General features: G+C 44.5%; 1 protein-coding gene across 2 annotated transcripts in view; it reads right to left on the minus strand.

Annotated features, from left to right (window-relative positions):
- Positions 1-252: 252 nt before the first annotated feature.
- NUP153 (nucleoporin 153) overlaps positions 253-21,331 on the minus strand; it is an 89,606-nt gene continuing 68,527 nt past the window's right edge. The window contains exons 14-22 of one of the 2 annotated variants that reach the window (XM_069730838.1): positions 21,060-21,144; positions 17,343-17,459; positions 16,093-16,680; positions 14,372-14,563; positions 13,464-14,225; positions 5,203-6,207; positions 3,011-3,268; positions 2,114-2,264; positions 253-1,381 (exon numbers count right to left, since the gene is read on the minus strand). In XM_069730838.1, coding sequence (XP_069586939.1) covers positions 1,309-1,381; positions 2,114-2,264; positions 3,011-3,268; positions 5,203-6,207; positions 13,464-14,225; positions 14,372-14,563; positions 16,093-16,680; positions 17,343-17,459; positions 21,060-21,144 — 3,231 coding nt within the window. In that variant the 3' untranslated portion in view covers positions 253-1,308. Of the gene's footprint in view, positions 1,382-2,113; positions 2,265-3,010; positions 3,269-5,202; positions 6,208-13,463; positions 14,226-14,371; positions 14,564-16,092; positions 16,696-17,342; positions 17,460-21,059; positions 21,145-21,331 lie in introns of both variants that reach the window. The other variant, XM_069730837.1, reaches the window with a different exon arrangement.

A 21,331-nucleotide genomic window follows, 5' to 3' on the forward strand; every position in this document is an offset into this window, starting at 1 on the left:
GGCCAAAGTCTCAAAAGACTTTTAAAAGGACTTCATAATAGTTACACAGTTTTGTCTATGAGCATCCTTTGCTATTGCTGCAGTTTTTGGAAAGATTGTTTAGTTTAACGGTTCTTTTTTCAACTTAAATGTCTTTTTGCCAAAGGAATAGTGAGGATAAGAATAATAAGCCCTACTGACAAACACTTGTGGTACATACTGGAAGGTGACAGCTCCAAAGCACAATAAATCATATGAGTCACAGCATAAACCTTGTAGAATTTAAACCATTTGTATTTTATCATTTTATTGATGGCATTTATCCCATGGTTTAACATGTTAATTATACTGTAATAAACATGGCTTTAATATTAAACTTATTACTTATTATCCAAAGTCACCACAGTCCATTTGTGTAAATATAAAAATATATACTTAATACTTTGTACAATACTGGTTTTTGGTCCAAACAAAAATGGATCAGAAAAGCCAATAACCTAATACTTTAAAGAATTTCCAATTTTCTTTAAAGGCTATTTGTATGGAATTAGGCAACTTTGAATAATGAGATTTACATAATAAAATCTGAAACAAAAAAAATCTAAACAAAGATGTGCTGCAACACAAAAAAAAATTAAAATTTCAAGTTCACAGATTTTTAGGTTATGCAGAAAAATATGCAGAAAAGAAATTATATTTACATGAATATCATATAATAAGGAAAAAGAGAGAAAGAAAAAAAGATAGGAAAAAAAAAAAAAGTGATAGGGGAAGCGTTTTATCAGATGATGAACTACGTTTCTAACAAACCCCGAGCAAAGAACCATCCATTAATCAGTCTTCAACTATCAGAAAAGTTTTGGTGCACAATACACTCAACTTCACACATACACCAGCACAAACGAGGCATAGAAATCATTCATCTTCCTCTACACTATACAGAACCCCTCAACTTGTAATTACAATTTCAAAGCGTCAGTAAAATAGTGGTGCAGATGAAAAGTATTATACAAAAAGCCATTCGCTGTGCAGGCTATATTTGCTTGTATAGCCAGATCATGCCAAGTCTGGTACTAAAGTTGCTAGGTTTTGATATTTTTTTTCTCTTTTCAAAAATCTTCCCATTGTCACGCGTTTTAATTACAAGAAGGGATGGCATGGATTGGGGGCTTCCAGCAAGTCCTTGGACATATCTGACTTCCACTAAAACACAGCATGAGGTACACTCCAGTATTTGTACAATGCGGGACACCATTTTTTAAATTTTATTCATTTCTCTAACCAAAAAAAAAAAAAGGACGAAGGATGGGCAGGAGGCAAAATATCATCCTATTTTCGCCTTCTTGCAGTCTTCATTTTTCGATTAGAAATTGCAGAAGGGGTTGACGCTCGTCCATTTGCCCTGGGGGAAAAAAAACAAAACAAGATCATTTAGTCAATGGACTAATTACTGAAACAACCAAAATAGGATGACAGAAACATGCATCTATAAAAACAAGTGCACCTGTACATGGTAAATAGTGCCAGCAAGTCTATACTATATGCAAAGCCTGGCATCCCATAGGTTACCTGAGATATCATGGGACTAGTGCCATAGCACCATTACATACAGGATTTGGCCAATCACCCTTCTAAGCATTGTCACAACAATGAGAAGACATATAAAGACAGGACAGCTGTGTGACCAAGGAAGACAACTTTATAATGAAATCCAACCATAAAAAGTAAAAAACATTTACTACAGTATTTGGCTGCGCCCCGCTAAGCACAGAGCGAAGTACGGTTGCGCAGGAGCGCCATTGGGGGACACTGTGGATGACGCAAGACGAATCATACGCCTGAAGCTGGGGAGGAGGATGGAATTTGCGACCAGTGACGCCCATCAGACCATATGAGGTCATTATAAAAGGCACTTTAGGGGCTAAGCAGTGGGAGTTGGGGACTCCTAGCATCTTCCTGCAATACTGTAAAATGGGCGGTAAATGTGGTGGCAGTGCTTTATATTGAGAAAACCTAGTAACCGGTTCACTTTACAGTAGTATGAACAAGAAGTCCTGATCAGTTAGCTGTCCTTCAGCTGATGCGCTCATTTACCTTCATATTGCTGGGCAGTTATGCAATGTCATATACTTACCCCATATTAAATGCGGGGGGCTGGTTAAAGACAAATCCAGAGTTTGCAGGCTGCGCTGGGGCAGCGGCAGGATTCACACCAAACTGGAACACTCCTGGAGAACTTCCAGGCGTAAAGTTGAAGTTTGAGCTTCCAAACTGAAAGCCAGGGCCTGAAAGACAACAGTTGTGGAATATTTTATTATATAGACCAACGACACTTGTTTTCAGCATTCAATCCAAAGTTGTGACATAGTACCACGTGAGATAATTAGATTGTAAGATGCATGGCATCCTGTGTTATCCGTGTTCAACATGGAAGAGTTATATTACGCCCCTCAATTTCTATTACATCTGGTGTATACACTGGCCTGACAACTGTTCAGATCTATGACTTGTCCTACCAGGGCTGCAGAGTCAAAAGCTTCCACGGTAGGTATAACGGATCTTACTAGAACCCAAAATACAGCGTGAGGAGGAAAGGGAGCCACATGGTAATTCTTTAGGCTTGTCAGAGTGGAAAAATGCTTTAAGTCTACCAATTAACAGGAAGGAAAGAGGGGAAAAAAAGAAAAAGGTTTCATACAAATTGCTGCAATTGCCAATTCTATGAAAAAAAGTGTCTGCAATAAAAACCCTTTAAAATAAAAATATAATGTGAACTGCTGGAATATCTGTTGGACTGACAAAGGTCTCGTCACTAGCACCCTCTAAGAGAGATACATAAATATGGAATATCCTATGAAGAAATGTTCATGGTGGGGCAGATCCCACTGAGCCCCGAAATAGAGCTGTACTCAGTGGCATCACATGAGTTCAGGCCTTGGAAATGAAAAACATTCACTATTTTCACCACTGTGCTGTTTTCATGGAGATCAGCTTTCACCAATACCAATGACCCTCACAGCCTGTCACTTACCACTAGGGGGAGCTGTATTGGATCCAAAAGCAGGTTGAGAGTTTTGCTGCCCAAAGACTGGTGTCTGGACATTGCTAGCCAATGATCCAAAAGCAGGGACGTTCTGAGAAGTACTGGGAAACAAAGTAGAGGATGTTGATGAGCCAAAGGCCGGGGCGGCATTTGTCTGGCCGGCAGGTTTCCCAAACGCTGGTACAGGGTTGGCAGCGGCAGCAGGAGCAGCAGCTGCACCGAAGATAAAGGGAGTGGAGTTGGTACCTGGTGTGGGGGAACAAATGTAATTAGGCTCGTTTGTCACCTTGTAATTTCTAATGGCATATTCATAGCATTGTATATGTAGTGAAAAGATAACGAGGTACTGAGCTTTTCTAATAAAACAGTTTTCATGTCAGGAAAAAAAAAATAAGATTAAAACCAGCAGATTAGTGGCCGATTGTGCTCATTAAAGGGTTAAGCCCCATCATGATAAATGGGTCAAACTGCAAGTTACTAGTTGTCAAGCACTTGGTATTGAGAATCCTCTTCATAGACACAATTCTATATCCTTCACAGGGTACAACCTAAATGCCCAGATGAGTGTTGCAAATGTCACAAGGGGTCCGAGGCCTTTTTTTTTTGTCTTTCGTCTCCTAAGGGATTGGCCAGAGATTAAGGAACACTGGACCTAAGTGGTTCACTTGCTACATAAACATATGGGAATCACAGATTATCCTAAGGGTCCTTTCAGGCTGCGGTCTAGCACCCATGCGATGGCCCCATTAAAGGGACTGTCACCCCCCTCCAGCCGTTAGAAACTAAAAGAGCCACCTTGTGCAGCAGTAATGCTGCATTCTGACAAGGTGGCTCTTTTAGGTATTGGTGCAGTCAAAGCAGAAATAAAGCGTTTTATAATTTCGCAAAAATACCTGTCTTTAGTCGTGGAGGCAGGTCTTAACCCCCCTGCTGCACGCGCCACACTGCCGTCACTCAAGGCTTCTTCGGCGCCGTCCCCTCCGCGCTGTTTTCAAATCAAATCCGGTGCCTGCGCTGTTTAGTACTGGCTGGGGCAGGCGCAGTGAGCGCTGCCCGTCTGACCTCAGATGCAGTCTTGCAGACTTCGCCTGTGCGGCCACCCAGCTTGTGAATCCCAGCCCCGCACTGTGCATAATGCATAACACACTGCGGGGCTGGGATTCACAAGCTGGGTGGCCGCACAGGCGCAGTCTGCAAGACTGCATCTGAGGTCAGATGGGCAGCGCTCACTGCGCCTGCCCCAGGCAGAACAAAACAGCGCAGGGGCCGGATTTGATTGGAAAACAGCGCGGAGGGGGCAGCGCCCGGTGCCGAAGAAGCCTCGAGTGACGGCAGTGTGGCGTGTGCAGCAGGGGGGTTAAGACCTGCCTCCACGACTAAAGACAGGTATTTTTGCGAAATTATAAAACGCTTTATTTCTGGTTTGACTGCACCAATAACTAAAAGAGCCACCTTGTCAGAATGCAGCATTACTGCTGCACAAGGTGGCTCTTTTAGTTTCTAACGGCTGGAGGGGGTGACAGTCTCTTTAAGGCTTAAGTCTGAACTCCCCCTCAAAATGGAATTCGTATATGTGCGCTGACGGGGCCATAAACTAGAATGGTGCGGACACAGCGAACATGTGCTCTGCTGTGCATAATTTTCGTAAAAAAGCTGTAGTAGACAGCATCCGAGGATCCACCTCCAGGGGGCATACATGCCTAAAAATGATGCACATCAGGGAGTGCCTTGCTCTGCCGGCACCATTATAGTCTATGGCCCAGTCAGCGCATATGTACGAATCCAGTTTTGCAGGGGGTTCAGATATAAGCTCCTACAGGGTGACTGAATACATAGGATGTATTCACATATGTTTCACCATTACTCGTCTTGGAGAAGCTGCTGGGTGGGGTCTGTGCATGCTTCCTGTGTAGGCAATGTGGTCTCTTGGGTTCAGATGTTCAGGAACACGTATAGCACATCTTACACCACAGAGTACAATCTCATTTACCGATATACAAACTTCCCATTGGCACATAAGGGTATGTGCACACAGTCTTTTTGTGGAGCTTTAGGAGAAGAAACTGATTGGAAACACTAAGTTTTTAAGGATGTTTGAGATTTGGAAACTTTCCAGTCAGTTTCTGCACCCAAAAATGTATTCATAACCCTATATTGAAATCTTCTAGAATGCAGTTTACCTGTTGCACTTGACGTGTTTGCTCCTGTGAAGTTAAAGCTTGGGGCTGCTTGTGTTGTACTCTGAGCACCCGCTCCAAAGACAAATGGTGCTGCAGCAGCTGGGGCTGTGCTTGTGGAGGTCACCGCCGATTGACTTTCTTGTCCAGAGAAAACAAAGCTAGACTTGCATTCATTCGGATTGCCAAACAAAGTGGCGCTTGCTGTGGTGGCAGACTGTCCGAAAACAAAGGGTGAGCTTGAAGAGTTGGTTGATAAACTTGAGTTACCAAACAAAGTGCTGGAACTTGCCGATGTGTTGGTGGAAGCTGCGGCTCCAAAGACACTGCTGGCACTAGTTGTATTTACAGGGGCGGCACTGCCAAACACACTGCTGGCACTAGTTGTATTTACAGGGGCCGCACTGCCAAACACACTGCTGGCACTAGTTGTATTTACAGGGGCTGCACTGCCAAACACACTGCTGGCACTAGTTGTATTTACAGGGGCCGCACTGCCAAACACACTGCTGGCACTAGTTGTATTTACAGGGGCCGCACTGCCAAACACACTGCTGGCACTAGTTGTATTTACAGGGGCCGCACTGCCAAACACACTGCTGGCACTAGTTGCATTTACAGGGGCCGCACTGCCAAACACACTGCTGGAGCTAGGCGCAGCGACAGAAGGAGCTGCACTTCCAAATATTGTGCTGGAATTCGTTGGCGTGTTCAACGCTGTTGCACTACCCAACAGACTGCTGGAAGCAGTGGGAGCGGGTAATGCAGCAGGGGTGCTAAACCCAGTACTGGTGGGTGCACTAGCCGGAGTTGTGGTGCCAAAGCCACCGGAGGCAGATGTGCTGCCAGACTGCACAGCACTTCCAAATATTCCACTGCTGCCTGCCTGGGTGCTGCTGGGCTGCTGAACACTGCCAAATGCACTGCCAGAACTTCCAATACTGCTTGGCGGGGGTGCTGTAGAGGATCCATTGTTGGAAAATCCAAATCCAAACGGCTTTGTGGTTCCTGTGTATGCAAAACGGAGAAAGTGAGACACTTAGAGCAACTCTGATCAAACTAAGGTTCAGCATTGCATTACCCTGAGCTCTGAGCACTTCTTACAGCAGTAACTCAGTACATTAATAAGGAAGGCTTTTATTACTGGCACATGAAAAACCACGACAGGCAAGATTCTGACTTTAATGACATTATCAGTCACCGCTCAGTATCTGGCTCTAATGGTTTAGGTTCCCTGACGGAGTGGTCACACTGCAATATCATCACTTGTGGTTATGTACCAAGACTGGCATTGAATTGCTCCTGTCTTACAGGATTGGAGCGCCCCGTACAGAAAACCTGTTTCTTAGGCTAGGGTCACATTGCGTTAGTGCAATCCGTTTAGCGCAAGCGGATTGCGCTAACGCAATGTTTTCTATGGGGCTGCGGTCGGGGTCGCGGTAACGTCCCCGCTCTCGCAGATCCCCGATCTGCGAGAGCGGGGAACGGACCGCGGGCGCGCCTCGGACGCTGCAAGCAGTGTCCGCGGCGCGCCAGGAATCACCGGCGCGTCGCTAGAGCGTGCCGAACATGGCACGCCCTAGTGAAGCGCGATCCCATTAGCGTGAATGGGCGCGTTAACGGCCGCGTTGCACGGCGTTAATTTCGCCGTGCAACGCTGTCCGTTTAACGCGGTCCCATAACGCAATGGGAACCCAGCCTAACCGAGTACCTACAATGTCTTACTCTATTTGTTATTCTACTAAGTGTAAGAAAACACTCCATAGACAAAGCTGGAGATTTTTATTTGACAGAAATGCCTTAAAGAGAATCCGCATGGTCTTTCACGTGCAAGTAAAGACATGGTCATAATGGCTCTGTTAGACTAAATAGATACTAGGGATTAGCGAACAGCTTCGGACAAGCCCTTTTCCAAATAGCTATAGCGCTTCCCAAATAGCTGCCTTGGGAACCCGGATACATGGAGCGCTGCCGATAATCAGCTGATCAGTGCAGTCACAACACATGTATGGAGAGCCTGTTGTGCTGTCACACATGGGAGCGCTCCAGGTATCCAGGATGCCGAGGCAGCTATTTGGGAAGTGCTACAGCTATGTGGATAAGCACTTATCCGAAGCTAGTCAATCAACCCTAATAGATACTTTCAGTGAAGAAATCTACATGGTGGTTGTTCTTAATCCACATGTGACGTTTGGGATTAAGCGGATATCTTAAACTGCACAAGTGCCATCACCAGCGCCATGTTACTGAAAACCGAAGGGAGATCAATCTGCACAAGAGCCGCCATGGTGAGAACAGAAAGTGCCAACTTTCAAACAGGTGGCAGATACAGACACTGCAGGCAGGCATCAAAGACCCCTCCCGCAGGCCCACCCTATGTACCTATGGCTTATTACAGCAAAACCAAGTGCTGATTATAGAACAACCACCATGCAGATTACGTCACTAAAAGTCTAATCTGTATGACAGTGCTATTACGGCTATGCCTTTACCTTAACATGCAAAATGTTGCCGACAGGTTCTCTTTAAGAACTGACATGGTTTTCTGGTGCCCCATACTGATTGTTTAACTTCCGGGTGCCAGGACCACTATGAGTTCCAGGTCTGCCAGCTAAGGTGGCCTATTAGGTCTTTCATAAGCAGAGGCTAAAAGACTTTCTGCCAGTGTAAAACTAAGGGTGCTTTCACAATGCGCTTATCTTAAGGTTCGTGGGTCCCATTGGGGTATATGTGCAAACCATCACGTAAAATGAGACTCGGGCATACGACCCAACCAGGCCATGGACTATAATGGTGCCTTCAGAGCACTTGTGCACCATATTATGGCATATACAACTACTGGAGGCGGTCACTCAGACAGTCTACTACAGTCCGCATTCAGCAGCTGGATAAGCCCGAAAATGATGCACGTCAGAGCACTTGCTCGCTCTGTATGTTAGAATCCAGTTTTGCAGAGGGGTTCAGACACAAGCCCCGACAGGACCCACGATCGTAAAGATCAATGTGAAAGCACCCTAACAGTTCCAATACCATGCAATACATGAGTATTGCAGTGCACCATGGAATTAATGGTGCTATATAAATAATAATATTAGATCAGCAATCACAATAGTCAGCGTTCAAATCTCATGGTAGAAGAACATGGGAACACAGAACAGTGCTTTGCCATTAAAAATGTCTTTATGTAAAACCAAATATAAATAACGCAACTAGCATCACCTTGCCTGGCACGACTCAAAACTATCACAGTATATAACCACACAGAGGGGAAAAATGCTACTTTTTCCTCCCTCAAATCACACACAGTGGAATAACAAGCAATCAAAATATTGCATGTAGAGATAGATGATTAAGGTTAAAGGGAAGGTGCCACCAGTTTTCTTGTATTTTGTTTTTTTTGTGAAATTAAGCTTAAAATGGTAATTAAAATGTATTAATGCAATGTTTGCACTGTTTGCAAACATTTCTATATGAAAAAATATTATATATTTTTCTACAAATATACATATTTACCACTAGGGGGAGCATTTTCCGTTTTAGACCTCGAGCAGCTATAGTAAGATTTAGCAGCTCTGCCCCAGGGATATTAGACCACCCAAAAGGGGAGGGAAATGGTGATGTCAGCAGTTACTGCCCCAACAGTAAGAATGAAGAGCAGCATCACAGGGCAGCACCATTTTGTGTGTGACTGCCCTGTGACCTGCTGTCACCAGCAGTTACTGCATCAGAGTGACAGCTCGTATATATATGCAGCATGTATGCAGCATGTATGCAGCATGTATGTAGCATGTATGTAGCATGTATGTATGTAGCATGCATGTATGTAGCATGTATGTAGCACGTATGTATGTAGCATGCATGTATGTAGCACGTATGTATGGAGTATATATGGAGTATGTATGGAGTATTATTTTTTTTTTCATTCAACACATTAGCCAGATGATGGGACTATTACTGTCCCATAATTGGCTAATGTGTCAATCACTGTCATTGTAGCAGGCATCGTCCGATGGGACTTGTAGTCCCATCGGACGATGCTTGCACACACGCATAGAGACGACCCCCCCACGCCGCAGAGCCCCCCCACGCCGCACAGAGACCCCCCCACGCCGCACAGAGCCCCCCCCCCCACGCCGCACAGAGACCCCCCCACGCCGCACAGAGACCCCCCCCCCACGCCGCACAGAGACCCCCCCCCACGCCGCACGGAGACCCCCCCATGCCGCACAGAGACCCCCCCACGCCGCACAGAGAGGGAGAGTGACACAGGGGGAGAGTGCAGTTTACCGGAGATCACTGGGACTGTGTGCAAGTGGGGAGGCGGAGACAGAGCAGGAGAAGCACACAGGGCAGCGTGTGAGAGCAGAGGATGTGTGCCCCGAACCTGCAGTGCCTGGAGTACAGAGGAGAAGTGAGGGCTTCTGTCCTGCGATAGAGAGTAAAGGTACCGTCACACTAGACGATATCGCTAGCGATCCGTGACGTTGCAGCGTCCTCGCTAGCGATATCGTCCAGTGTGACAGGCAGCAGCGATCAGGATCCTGCTGTGCTGTCGCTGGTCGGGGAAGAAAGTCCAGAACTTTATTTGGTCGCTGGACTCCCCGCAGACATCGCTGAATCGGCGTGTGTGACAGCGATTCAGCGATGTCTTCACTGGTAACCAGGGTAAACATCGGGTAACTAAGCGCAGGGCCGCGCTTAGTAACCCGATGTTTACCCTGGATACCATCCTAAAAGTAAAAAAAACAAACACTACATACTTACCTACAGCTGTCTGTCCCCGGCGCTGTGCTCTGCTCTCCTCCTGTACTGGCTGTGAGCGTCGGTCAGCCGGAAAGCAGAGCGGTGACGTCACCGCTCTGCTTTCCGGCCACTGTGCTCACACAGACAGTACAGGAGGAGAGCAGAGCGCAGCGCTGGAGGACAGACAGCAGAAGGTAAGTATGTAGTGTTTGTTTTTTTTACTTTTAGGATGGTAACCAGGGCAAACATCGGGTTACTAAGCGCGGCCCTGCGCTTAGTTACCCGATGTTTACCCTGGTTACCAGCATCATTGGTCGCTGGAGAGCGGTCTGTGTGACAGCTCTCCAGCGACCAAACAGCGACGCTGCAGCGATCCGGATCATTGTCGGTATCGCTGCAGCGTCGCTAAGTGTGACGGTACCTTAAGTGGAGCTCAACAAATAGCACAGGACTATAATAAAATGGCAGCTAGTCACACCTACAGCAGTGAGTTGTGCAGCCCACAGAGGCGTGCCCAGCTCACTGCTAATGCTGCTGCAATGTTACAGATAGGGTCCAAGCCGGTCTATTATCTCCTATGTCCATGGGGTGCCGTAATCTGACACTGATAGGGCCCTGCTACTGCTGCAAAACCAAGATGTCAGCCCCCAGTGCATTCTTTCTAGTCATATAACACACGGAATCTGTTTTACATGCATTCAAATCTGGGTTATAACAGCATGTTATGCTACATTACATTGATTAATTAATGATCTACAAATGCGGTACCTTCCCTTTAAATGTCCTAAATGCAGCATTGGAAACTTGCTTTAGTATTTCTGACGGACAAGCTGAGCAGCATGAGCCCCTTGGGCCGGTCCCCTGTAGATACTTATGGGCAGTTCAGCACGTTTTACTGGCTGCACTAGAGGCAGAACCATGGGAAAGGGCTTCGCTCGCCTCTGGTTTTCAGAAAAGATATTTCTTCAGTCCAGTAGGCGGCACCATCACCATACTCGGCCTCCACAGCTCGTTACAGGAAGATAAATGTTATGCATTCATTTGCTTGTGTAGTAGGATTATATGCTATCAGGGCATAAAGAAACATTTAAAGATTGAAAAAAAATGGGGCCTGGTCAGGAAGGTCAAGACTGGCTGCAAGGAACTGCATAAGTAGATTAATTACTTAGTTATAACAGCATCAAATCAAGATGAAAATACTGCTTGCAACAATCATAAGCCATGACCAAACAGAAAAAAGGGGGTCAAATGTCTGCATTTAGATTTTGTTTTCATTAACACTTTATTTCTTTGATCCAATATCAATTTTGACAACCCTATAAAACTCCTCCACTTCTGCAGTAAACATTATACTCAGACAAGGCAAAATGGATACAACATACGCAGACCTGAACAATGACAGGGCAGTTTCACCTCTGTGAAACCTCATGTCTTAGTACTGCACAAAACCTACCAGGCAGAAATATTGAAATTTTAGATTGGGTGAAGGGCACGGGTATGTACAGTGCCTTGCGAAAGTATTCGGCCTCCTGGAACTTTTCAACCTTTTCCCACATATCATGCTTCAAAGATACCAAATGTAAATTTTTGGTGAAGAATCAACAAGGGGAACACAATTGTGAAGTAGAACGAATTTTATCGGTTGTGTTCAATTTTTGTGGAAATTCAAAAACTGAAAAGTGTGGTGTGCAATATTATTCGGCCCCTTTACTTTCAGTGCAGCAAACTCACTCCAGAAGTTCATTGTGGATCGCTGAATGATCCAATGTTGTCCTAGATGCCTAATGATGATAAATATAATCCACCTGTGTGTAATCAAGTCTCCGTATAAATGCACCTGTTCCGTGATAGTCTCAGGGTTCTGTTTGAAGCACAGAGAGCATCATGAAGACCAAGGAACACAACAGGCAGGTCTGTGATACTGTTGTGGAGAAGTTTAAAGCCGGATTTGGATACAAAATGATTTCCAAAACTTTTAACATCCCAATGAGCACTGTGTAAGCGAACATATTGAAATGGAAGGAGTATCATACCACTGCAAATCTACCAAGACCCGGCCGTCCCTCTAAACTATCATCTCAAACAAGGAGAAGACTGATCAGAGATGCAGCCAAGAGGCCCATGATCTATCTGGATGAACTGCAGAGATCTACAGCGGAGGTGGGACAGTCTGTCCATAGGACAACAGTCGTACACTACACAAATCTGGCCTTTATGGAAGAGTGGCAAGAAAGAAACCATTTCTCAAAGATATCCATAAAAAATGTTTAAAGTTTGCAACAAGCCACCTGGGAGACACACCAAACATGTGGAAGAAGGCGCTCTGGTCAGATGAAACCAAAATCTAACTTTTTGGAAATAATGCCAAATGATATGTTTGGCGTAAAGGCAACACAGCTCATCACCCTGAACACACCATGCCCACTGTCAAACATTGTGGTGGCATCATCATGGTTTGGGCCTGCTTTTCTTCGCTAGGGACAGGGAAGATGGTTAAAATTGATGGGAAAATAAATGGAGCCAAATACAGGACCATTCTTGAAGAAAACCTATTTGAGTCTGCAAAAGACCTGAGACTGGGACGGAGATTTGTCTTCCAACAAGACAATGATCCCAAACAAAGCAAAATCTACAATGGAATGGTTCACAAATAAACATATCCAGGTGTTAGATTGGCCAAGTCAAAGCCCAGACCTCAATCCAATCGAGAATCTGTGGAAAGAGCTGAAAACTGCTGTTCACAAACGATCTCCATCAAACCTCACTGAGCTCGAGCTGTTTGCCAAGGAAGAATGGGCAAGAATTTCAGTCTCTTGATGTACAAAACTGATAGAGACATACCCCAAGTGACTTGCATCTGTAATCGCAGCAAAAGGTGGTGCAACAAAGTAATAAGTTAAAGGGGCCGAATAATATTGCACACCCCAGTTTTCAGTTTTTGAATTTCCACAAAAATTTAAAATAACCAATAAATTTCGTTCAACTTCACAATGGTGTTCCACTTGTTGTTGATTCTTTACCAAAAATTTACATTTGGTATCTTTATGTTTGAAGCATATGATGTGGGAAAAGGTTGAAAAGTTCCAGGAGCTGAATACTTTTGCAAGGAACTGTACATTTAGTATTTGCAGTGTTGGCAGGAAAACGAGGTGTAAAACACAAGCATTTTTTTTCTTGCATTTTTTTTTTTTTAATTCCATTAATGTGAATGGGTAAAGTGCTGTGGAATATGTTCGCGCTGAATAAATAACATTATCAGCTGGCAATAAACAGTGAAAGAATTCACATTCTCCACATTTAAAAGAAACGATTTGGCGCTTCAAATCTGCAAAGAAAAAATAAGCACAGTGTGCATGAGATTTCAGAAATCTCATTCACTTTGCAGGTTCCTTAAAATGTAGCAATATTTTTCCACAACATACCGTAAATGCAACATATGAACAAACCCCAGACAGTATTCATTCACAGGCAGCAAAGTCTGACAGGTGCACACGAGTCATGTGGAAGAAATCAGAACTTACCTGTGGCCGGGGTAGAAAGGCCAAAAGAAAAGACTGGTTTTGCAGTCTGATCTGAATCCTTCTTCTCTGTGGCATTAGGCACGCCAAAAGAAAAAGCGACAGATGCCGGAGCATCCGCTTTGGCCGCTTCTGGCTTACCAAACACAAATTGCTTTGGTTGTTCTCCTTCGTTCTTCGTGCCAAAAACGGATATTGCTGTTGTGCCAGTCTCTGATTTCTCATCTTTTTTTCCAAAAACAAATGGGGAAGTTGTGTCTTTTTGTTCGGTTTTACCAAATGCAAAGCCGCTTGCCACAGGAGTTTCGTTGTTCTTAGCTTCGGGCTCCTTGAAACCAAAGGACACTGCCAAATTTGATTTATCTGTAGAACTAGTAGATTCTGAAGTCTCTGGTTTAGGGGTAGAAGCCGTGGCGCTGGGTGCAGATCCAAACGAATTGTCACCCGACAGTTTAGCAGTAGTGTCCTTTTCTGCAGGCTTACCAAAGGCAAATAAATTCGAGGTTGAACCTGAATTGTTGGTAGAACTAGGTGTCTTAAATGTAAAGCCTGTATCTTTCTTCTCATCTACAGACTTAGAAGGGGAAGAACTTAGACCAAATTTAATCTCTCCAGAAAACTTCGGAAAAGAAAATCCACCCGACTTGGATGTTAAAGAGTCCGTGGAGGCATTTGACTTAGGTTCTCCAGAGCTGGCTGAGGAGGGTAATCCAAATTTAATAGTTGGAAGTGTGGATTCGCTTGATCCAGACAAAGTACCAAAACCTAAGGAAAAAAAAAAAATAATTAAAAACATTAGTCACTACTCATTGAAACTTTTGTCCCATATCGAACAGGTAAAGAAAATAGAAAGCCAATTAATCAGGGGAACTGGGGGAACTTTTGTGAAGTATACATCTGGCAATTCCCACCTGGTAACTCCACTTTGCTTCCTGGTTTGGCATTCTGACAGGCGACGCATTTCACATCTTCTGCTTTGTTATTCACTAAACATACATCACAGTCCCAGGCTCCAGCTGGTTTCTTGAACTGCTCCAATAATCCAAGCACATTCTGAGGTGCAGGTGCAGAAGTTGTAAGTGTAGAAGCAGGAGCTGACGTTCCTAAAAACGTAAAATAAAAAAACATCAAAATTATGTATAGTTAATTTTTGCATGGCACTTTAAAGTTTCTATCAGTTATATGTGAACGGTGTTAAAAGTTGTGTCCGGTCTCCTAAGAGCACTGTGTAACTTCGGTGCGGCCACACTTCCCCAGTATTCCCCTAGCGAGTGAGCAGTAACGAGACTGCTAGACTCCCGCGCTTCTCTAAATTCTCTTCTACTCCATTTGCCTCTAGTCAACATGTGGCTGTAAGGCCATGTTCACACTTTGCGGTTTTTACCGTGGAACCGCGACGATTTTGCAGCTGCGGGTCCGCAGCAGTTTCCATAGCGTTTACAGTAACCTGTAAACCCTATGGAAACCGCAAACCGCTATGCACATGCTGCGGGAAAAAACGCGCGGGAACGCAGCGGTTTACAACCCGCAGCATGTCGCTTCTTTGTGCAGAATTTGCAGCGATTCTGCACCCATAGGAATGCATTGATCCGCTTACTTCCTGCATGGGGCTGTGCCCACCATGCGGGAAGTAAGTGGATAATGTGCGGGTGGTACCCGGGGTGGAGGAGAGGAGACTCTCCTCCAGGCCCCGGGAACCATATTTGTGGGTAAAAAAAAGAATTAAAATAAAAAATAAGCTATACTCACCTCTCAGCGCTGCACGCGGCCGTCCGGTCTCAGGTTTGCTATGCGACCAGGACCTGCGGTGACGTCGCGGTCACATGACCGTGATGTCACGAAGGTCCTTCTCGCACAGAATCTTTGGAACCGGACCGCCGCCTGCAGCGCCGAGGAGATCGGGACGTCAGAGGGTGAGTATCATGATTTTAATATTTTTAACATTAATATTGATGCTGCATATTGCTGCATATGCAGCATCAATAGTAGGAGTAAAATCCCGCAGCGGAACCCGCAGGACAAAACGTGATAAATCTGCAGGGATAACCGCAGCGGGTTTGCCCTGCAGATTTATCAAATCCGCTGCGGGAGAACCCGCAGGGACCAACGCTATGTGTGAACATAACCTAAGACTGCACACAAGCAGTTATGCACCGCATTGGTCACAATTTGCCAGTCTGCAGACTTTTCCTATGAGACCAAGCAAGCCCTTTAAGTCGAGGTTTACATAGAAAATATGATGCACAGTTTGCACCAAAATCAAAGCACAGTACAATGCAACTTCAGTTCACATATAGCAGGCAAGCGGCAAATGTTATCTAGATTTCATATGGTGGGGATTCATTTTGGTGCAGTCTAGTGCAACCTCAAAAGGATAGCAAACGTGAGCAAAAAAACACACACTACAGTATCCATTTTGGTCACGCCAGTCTGGCTAGTGAGTGAGCTATATTATTTCATATGTAAATGTCACTATGAGTGGGATTTACATATCTGGCCACTGCTAATGATTTCCATAGCAGCACACTTTATAGCTTCCTATTCCATGGTCAGTCACTCAGAAAAGGGCTTACTTATAGTGTGGGTCAATGCCATGTTGAGTACTACACAATCGCACTGATTTTTTACGAACCTGGTTTAGGGGTGGTACAGGCAATGCATTTGCCATCTTCTGCTTTATTCTGCACAAGGCACACATCACACTCCCAAGATCCGATAGGTTTCCTAGCCAATTCCTCAAACTTAAGGCTTGCAGAAGTTAAACCACTGTCAGCGGGAACTTTGGGTTTATCAGACTTTGCTGTGGGGAGTAAAAGCAAGGCCGCTTTCGCTTCAGTCCCAGGCTTGGGAGTTTCACATGCTATACATTTTGTGGATTCGGGTTTGTTTTGCACTAAACAAGTATCACAATCCCACGTCCCAGGAGCCTTTTTAAGGTGCTCTCCAAATCCTTGCACGCTGGTCAAAGTTAATGTGTTTTTAACAGTGGCGCTTGGTATTGAAGCAGCTGACTCTTTCGGGTCTCCAGCTGGCAGTTCTTTTGGCGTGCCGCAAGATGCGCATTTACTGTCCGATGCCCTGTTATCAAGTGAGCACATGGTGCAATACCAAATCCCCAAAGCCTGTTTACGGCTATCGCCAAAGGTCGCAGAGGACCGTCCAAGGGGAGAGGATGTGCTTTTAGAAGGAGTCAAAGTTGTTGTAGTCTGTTGGGAACCTGCTGAAGTAGAAAAGCCTATAATGTAATAAGAAAAATGGACTGTGAACGACAAACACTGAAATCAAATGTACGTGTAATCAATCCAAATGAGAAGTATTATACACTGCAGAAGAACTGCAGCAGGACAGTGACTCAAATCAACAACCCAGAACAAGCTCTGTTATTCACAATGTTTGCAGCATATGCATTAAGAATGTTGTCAAAGTAAAAGCCAATCAAATACATATGCCCTCATTCACCCGACAGAAGCTAAAGAGCGTCAGTCTGGCATCTCTTGGCGGGCAAAACCAATTCATAAACCTTCAGCAAGTTCATTAAAAGCTAAGGTCAGACCTGGCAGTGTGGGTCATGTTACTGATTAGAGAACAACTTAATACAATTGTTTTTATTTCTTTATTTATTTATTTTTACACACAGGATTGTGACTTTGGCATCTGTCACTACTTTATTAGATGCAGGCACAAATGTAAGAAAAATGGTAAAATAATACTATAAATACTGGAAATTCATTGAGACTGCTCCATAATTTTTCAGCAAGGAACAGCAGGCTCCTTACATTACATAAGAGGAACAGATATGCACAACTAATATGCCAAGTGTCACAATTCTAAGTTCTGTGTCAAACATGCATTACCGTGACCGCTTATCTTTGCATTTCTTACCTGGACTTTTCAGAATATCAAGCACGCTTCCCTCTTTAAGGGTTTTTGCAGGTTTACAGAATCCACTGTATTCTTCTTCAGGCTTCTTTACATTGTTGCTATTCAAGCCAACAGGAACTTTTAATTATAGAAAAAAAATGTAATTGGTTATTAGGTCTTTGCTCAGGTGTAGACAGATGACAGATAAGTAGGTTCACATGGAGTTTGAGACTATGATTTACTTGGCAGAAAAATCTGCAGCAGAAACATGAGACTTTTTCTACATCTAACTGATTCAGTCCCCAAATGTGGAGTTTTTTTCCTAGGCAGAACTGACAAGCAGGTTTGCCAATCCCACACCCCTGAAGAGACCTGGCATACTAGAACTCCATTCTTAACAGTAGTGCCAAAGATTGCAGAGAGCGGAACTTGGCTGATCTTCGGCGATCCTACTATAATGAATGGAGAGGTAATGTAAATAATCGGCTTTGATTCTTTAGAGCAGTATTCCCCAACTCCGGTCCTAAAGAGCCACCAACAGGTCATGTTTTCAGGATTTCCTTAGTATTGCACAGGTGATTGAATGCTTGCCTGTCCAGGTGATGCAATTATCACCTGTGCAATACTAAGGAAATCCTGAAAACATGACCTGTTGGTGGCTCTTGAGGACCAGAGTTGGGGAACACCTCTTTAGAGACACGGTTCTCAGGATTAGTGAGGCCACAGCGGTTGGACCCGCAGCTATTTTAAAGTTATCTCCTATCCTTTGTATACAGGATAACTTTCAGACTTGAGAACAGCCCTTTAAGAAAATGCAAAAGAGTAAATCCTCATGACCATAGATAAGTTTACAAAACCATAGATGCTCGGCCAATACACTCAAATTATGGGGCATCCCTTAGCTGTTTGGGAGGAGGTTTTCAACGCTGTAGCTTTGTTAAGCTCCGAGGCCTCCAAAAACAAAGAAAAAAATTAATCAAAACTTGTAATGACCACTGTGCAATACTGTGCCTAATTAAGACGCAGATTCCCGTATATAAAAAACAATACTACATTAAAGAGAACTTGCCTCTTGCTCAAATAAATGGAAGTTAAATACTTAGTAAAACTCGAGCTCCCTTGATTCTGCCCAAGAGATTTATTACCCAACTATTCTACCCTAGGACAATACACTTACTGATAATGACCCCTCCACTTTACACCACCAAGGAAGTTTCAATTAATATGAAAAATGCTTTTCCTATTTTCTGCTGTCTAAACCTGTGGTACGTCTGTCTCTTCTGAAGAGTTTGCCACCTACTTCAAAAACAAGATCGATCAAACAAGGCAAACCTTCACTGTTCCACCACCCCAACCACTCCATATATCAGACCTCTGCCCTTCCCTAATAACTTCCCTCTCCAACATCACTGAATGAGAGATTACTCACCTCCTTTCCAAATCACACCTCACCACCTGTGCACTTGACCCCATCCCTTCCCACCTGCTCCCCAACCTCACTAACATGCTCATTCCAGCCCTATCCCATGTCTTCAACATATCGCTATCTTCTGGTACATTACCCTCTGCCTTCAAACATGCCACCATCACACCCATCCTCAAAAAAGCTAACCTTGACCCAACTGCTATGCCCAGCTATCGCCCCCATATCACTGTTCCCGTTTGCTGCCAAACTCCTTGGGCAGCATGTCCATGCTCAACTTTCCTCCCACCTCTCATCTAACTCTCTTCTTGACAACCTCCAATCTGGCTTCCAACTCAGATCTACCTCTCTGGCCCAGATGTCACCTCTCTGCTGTACAGAATCCCCGAGTGTCTCTCAGCCATATTTTTCTTCAACTCTCAATTCCTAAAATTCAATGTACACAAAACCGAACTCATCATCTTTCCCCCTTCTCGCGTATCCACCCTACCTGATCTATCTATTACGGTAAACAGCATCACGCTCTCTCCTGCACCTGAAATCCGCTGCCTTCAAGGTAACTATCGACTGTCCTTCAAGCCGCACGACCAAACTCTTGCTACCTCCAACTAAAAAATATTGCCAGAGTCCGTCCCTTACTCAGCCCAGAATCTACTAAAACTCTTGTGCATGCCCTCATCATCTCCCGCCTCGATTAGCGCAACACCCTCCTCTGTGGCCTCCCCGCTAACTCTCTTGCACCGCTCCAGTCTGTCCTCAACTGTGCTGCCCGGCTAATCCACCTCTCTCCTCGCTACGCCCCTGCTTCTCCCCTCTGCAAATCCCTCCACTGGCTCCCAATTCCCCAACGAATCCAGTTCAAACTACTAACACTGATCTACAAAACCATCCCCATAAACTGTCCCCTCCCTATATCTCTGAATTCATCTCCCAATATCTTCCCTCACGTAATCTTCGATCCTCCCAAAACCTCCTACTCTCCTCCACACTTACTCGTTCCTCACACACCCGCCTCCAAGATTTATCCCAAATATTCCACATCCTCTGGAACTCCAGGCCTCCACACGTCCGATTATCCACCACCCTCGCATCCTTCAGATGGAACCTGAAAACCCATCTCTTCAGGAAAGCCTACAGCCTACAATAACCATTCTGCAGCCTCACCAACACCCGAGCTGCCGCGTCATCAACCGCCGAAGTTGCCGCGTCACCAACTGCTGGAGCTTCCGCCTCACCAACCGCCGGAGCTGCTGCCTCACAAACTGCCGGAGATGCCTCCTCACCAACGCCAGAGCTGCCGCTCCCCCGACTTTCTGTCTCCTCTCCCATTATCCCGTAGAATGTAAGTCCGCAAGGACGGGGTCCTCTCCCCTCTGCACCAGTGTGTCAGTGTAAATTTGTTTACTGTAAACGTTATCTATAACCCTGTACGTAACCCCTTTTCTCATGTACAGCACCATGTAACCAATGGCGCTATATAAATAAATAATAATAATGATAATAAGGAGGGTCTTATCACTTGCTCAAAGAAAATTACCTTTTTTTTGGATAAGTCCATTTTAACCGGTTCATGAGCAGGCCATTTACTGGTCACGACTAGGCCATTCAGAGATCATGTTCATGTTGGGGGAGGGCTCTTTTGAACATGCAGTTTAAATGGCTGTACCTTTTTTTTTCTCCTTGTTTAGATAGTCAAGTAATTTTTGGTGATGGGGGCTTTATTTTTATACTGGCACTATTTTGGGGGGGGCTATCGGTGGGAAAATAAAAATCTGCTTTCCAAATTTTTATGAGCACAAATACATTTAAAAATGTTTTCACCATTCTGTAACATTTTTTATTTATCGGACAATTTATAGGGGCAGGGCTGGTGACAGTAATTTAGATAGACAGTGAAATAGTTATTTTGTTACACCCCCCCCCCAATATCTAAATTTACATTCCTCACATATTTTACACATTGTCTTCCCATATGGTCATAAAAGTCTTTTAGGGTGACATTTCAATATTTAAATATTTCTGTTTTATTAACCCCAGTTACAGGGGAAATGCAGCTTCCTGGCTACATAGCAGAGCTCTGTGGGTCTCTTATGAGCTATCAACTCCTGCTCTATACACAGCAATCACATGAGCGCTGTGTATGGAGGAGGCAGTGAAGTCAACACTGTCACGGCATACTCAGTGCTTCGGGCAGATCCCCGCTGCTGAACCCACACAATGACAAATAGCTGCACTCCTATGCAGTGATATTATGGAACTTCAAGGCAGAGTAGGAGTAGGAAATTAAACCTCATCCAGCTACTCAAATTACTTACCAGGACTGCTCGTAGCAGATTTCTTATTCGTCTGGGAAGAGAATGATGACACTTTTGTAGCCGGCACACTAAATGTAAAGCCAACCTGTGAACAGAAATGCACCTAAATGTCAAGATTAAAAAGGCAGAGAAACTGCGAGATAGATGACAAAACAGGGTGTTTAAAAATAGAGATAAGTCTATAATCAATTCATTTGACAACGTAGCATGGTAAAGTTCCAGGTCCTTTTCATTTTACCGAAAGCAAAACATTGGTAGTCTAATCAGAGGAC

The sequence above is a fragment of the Ranitomeya imitator genome, chromosome 6, assembly GCF_032444005.1.
Source record: "Ranitomeya imitator isolate aRanImi1 chromosome 6, aRanImi1.pri, whole genome shotgun sequence".
In the NCBI taxonomy this organism is placed as follows: Eukaryota; Metazoa; Chordata; class Amphibia; order Anura; family Dendrobatidae; genus Ranitomeya; species Ranitomeya imitator.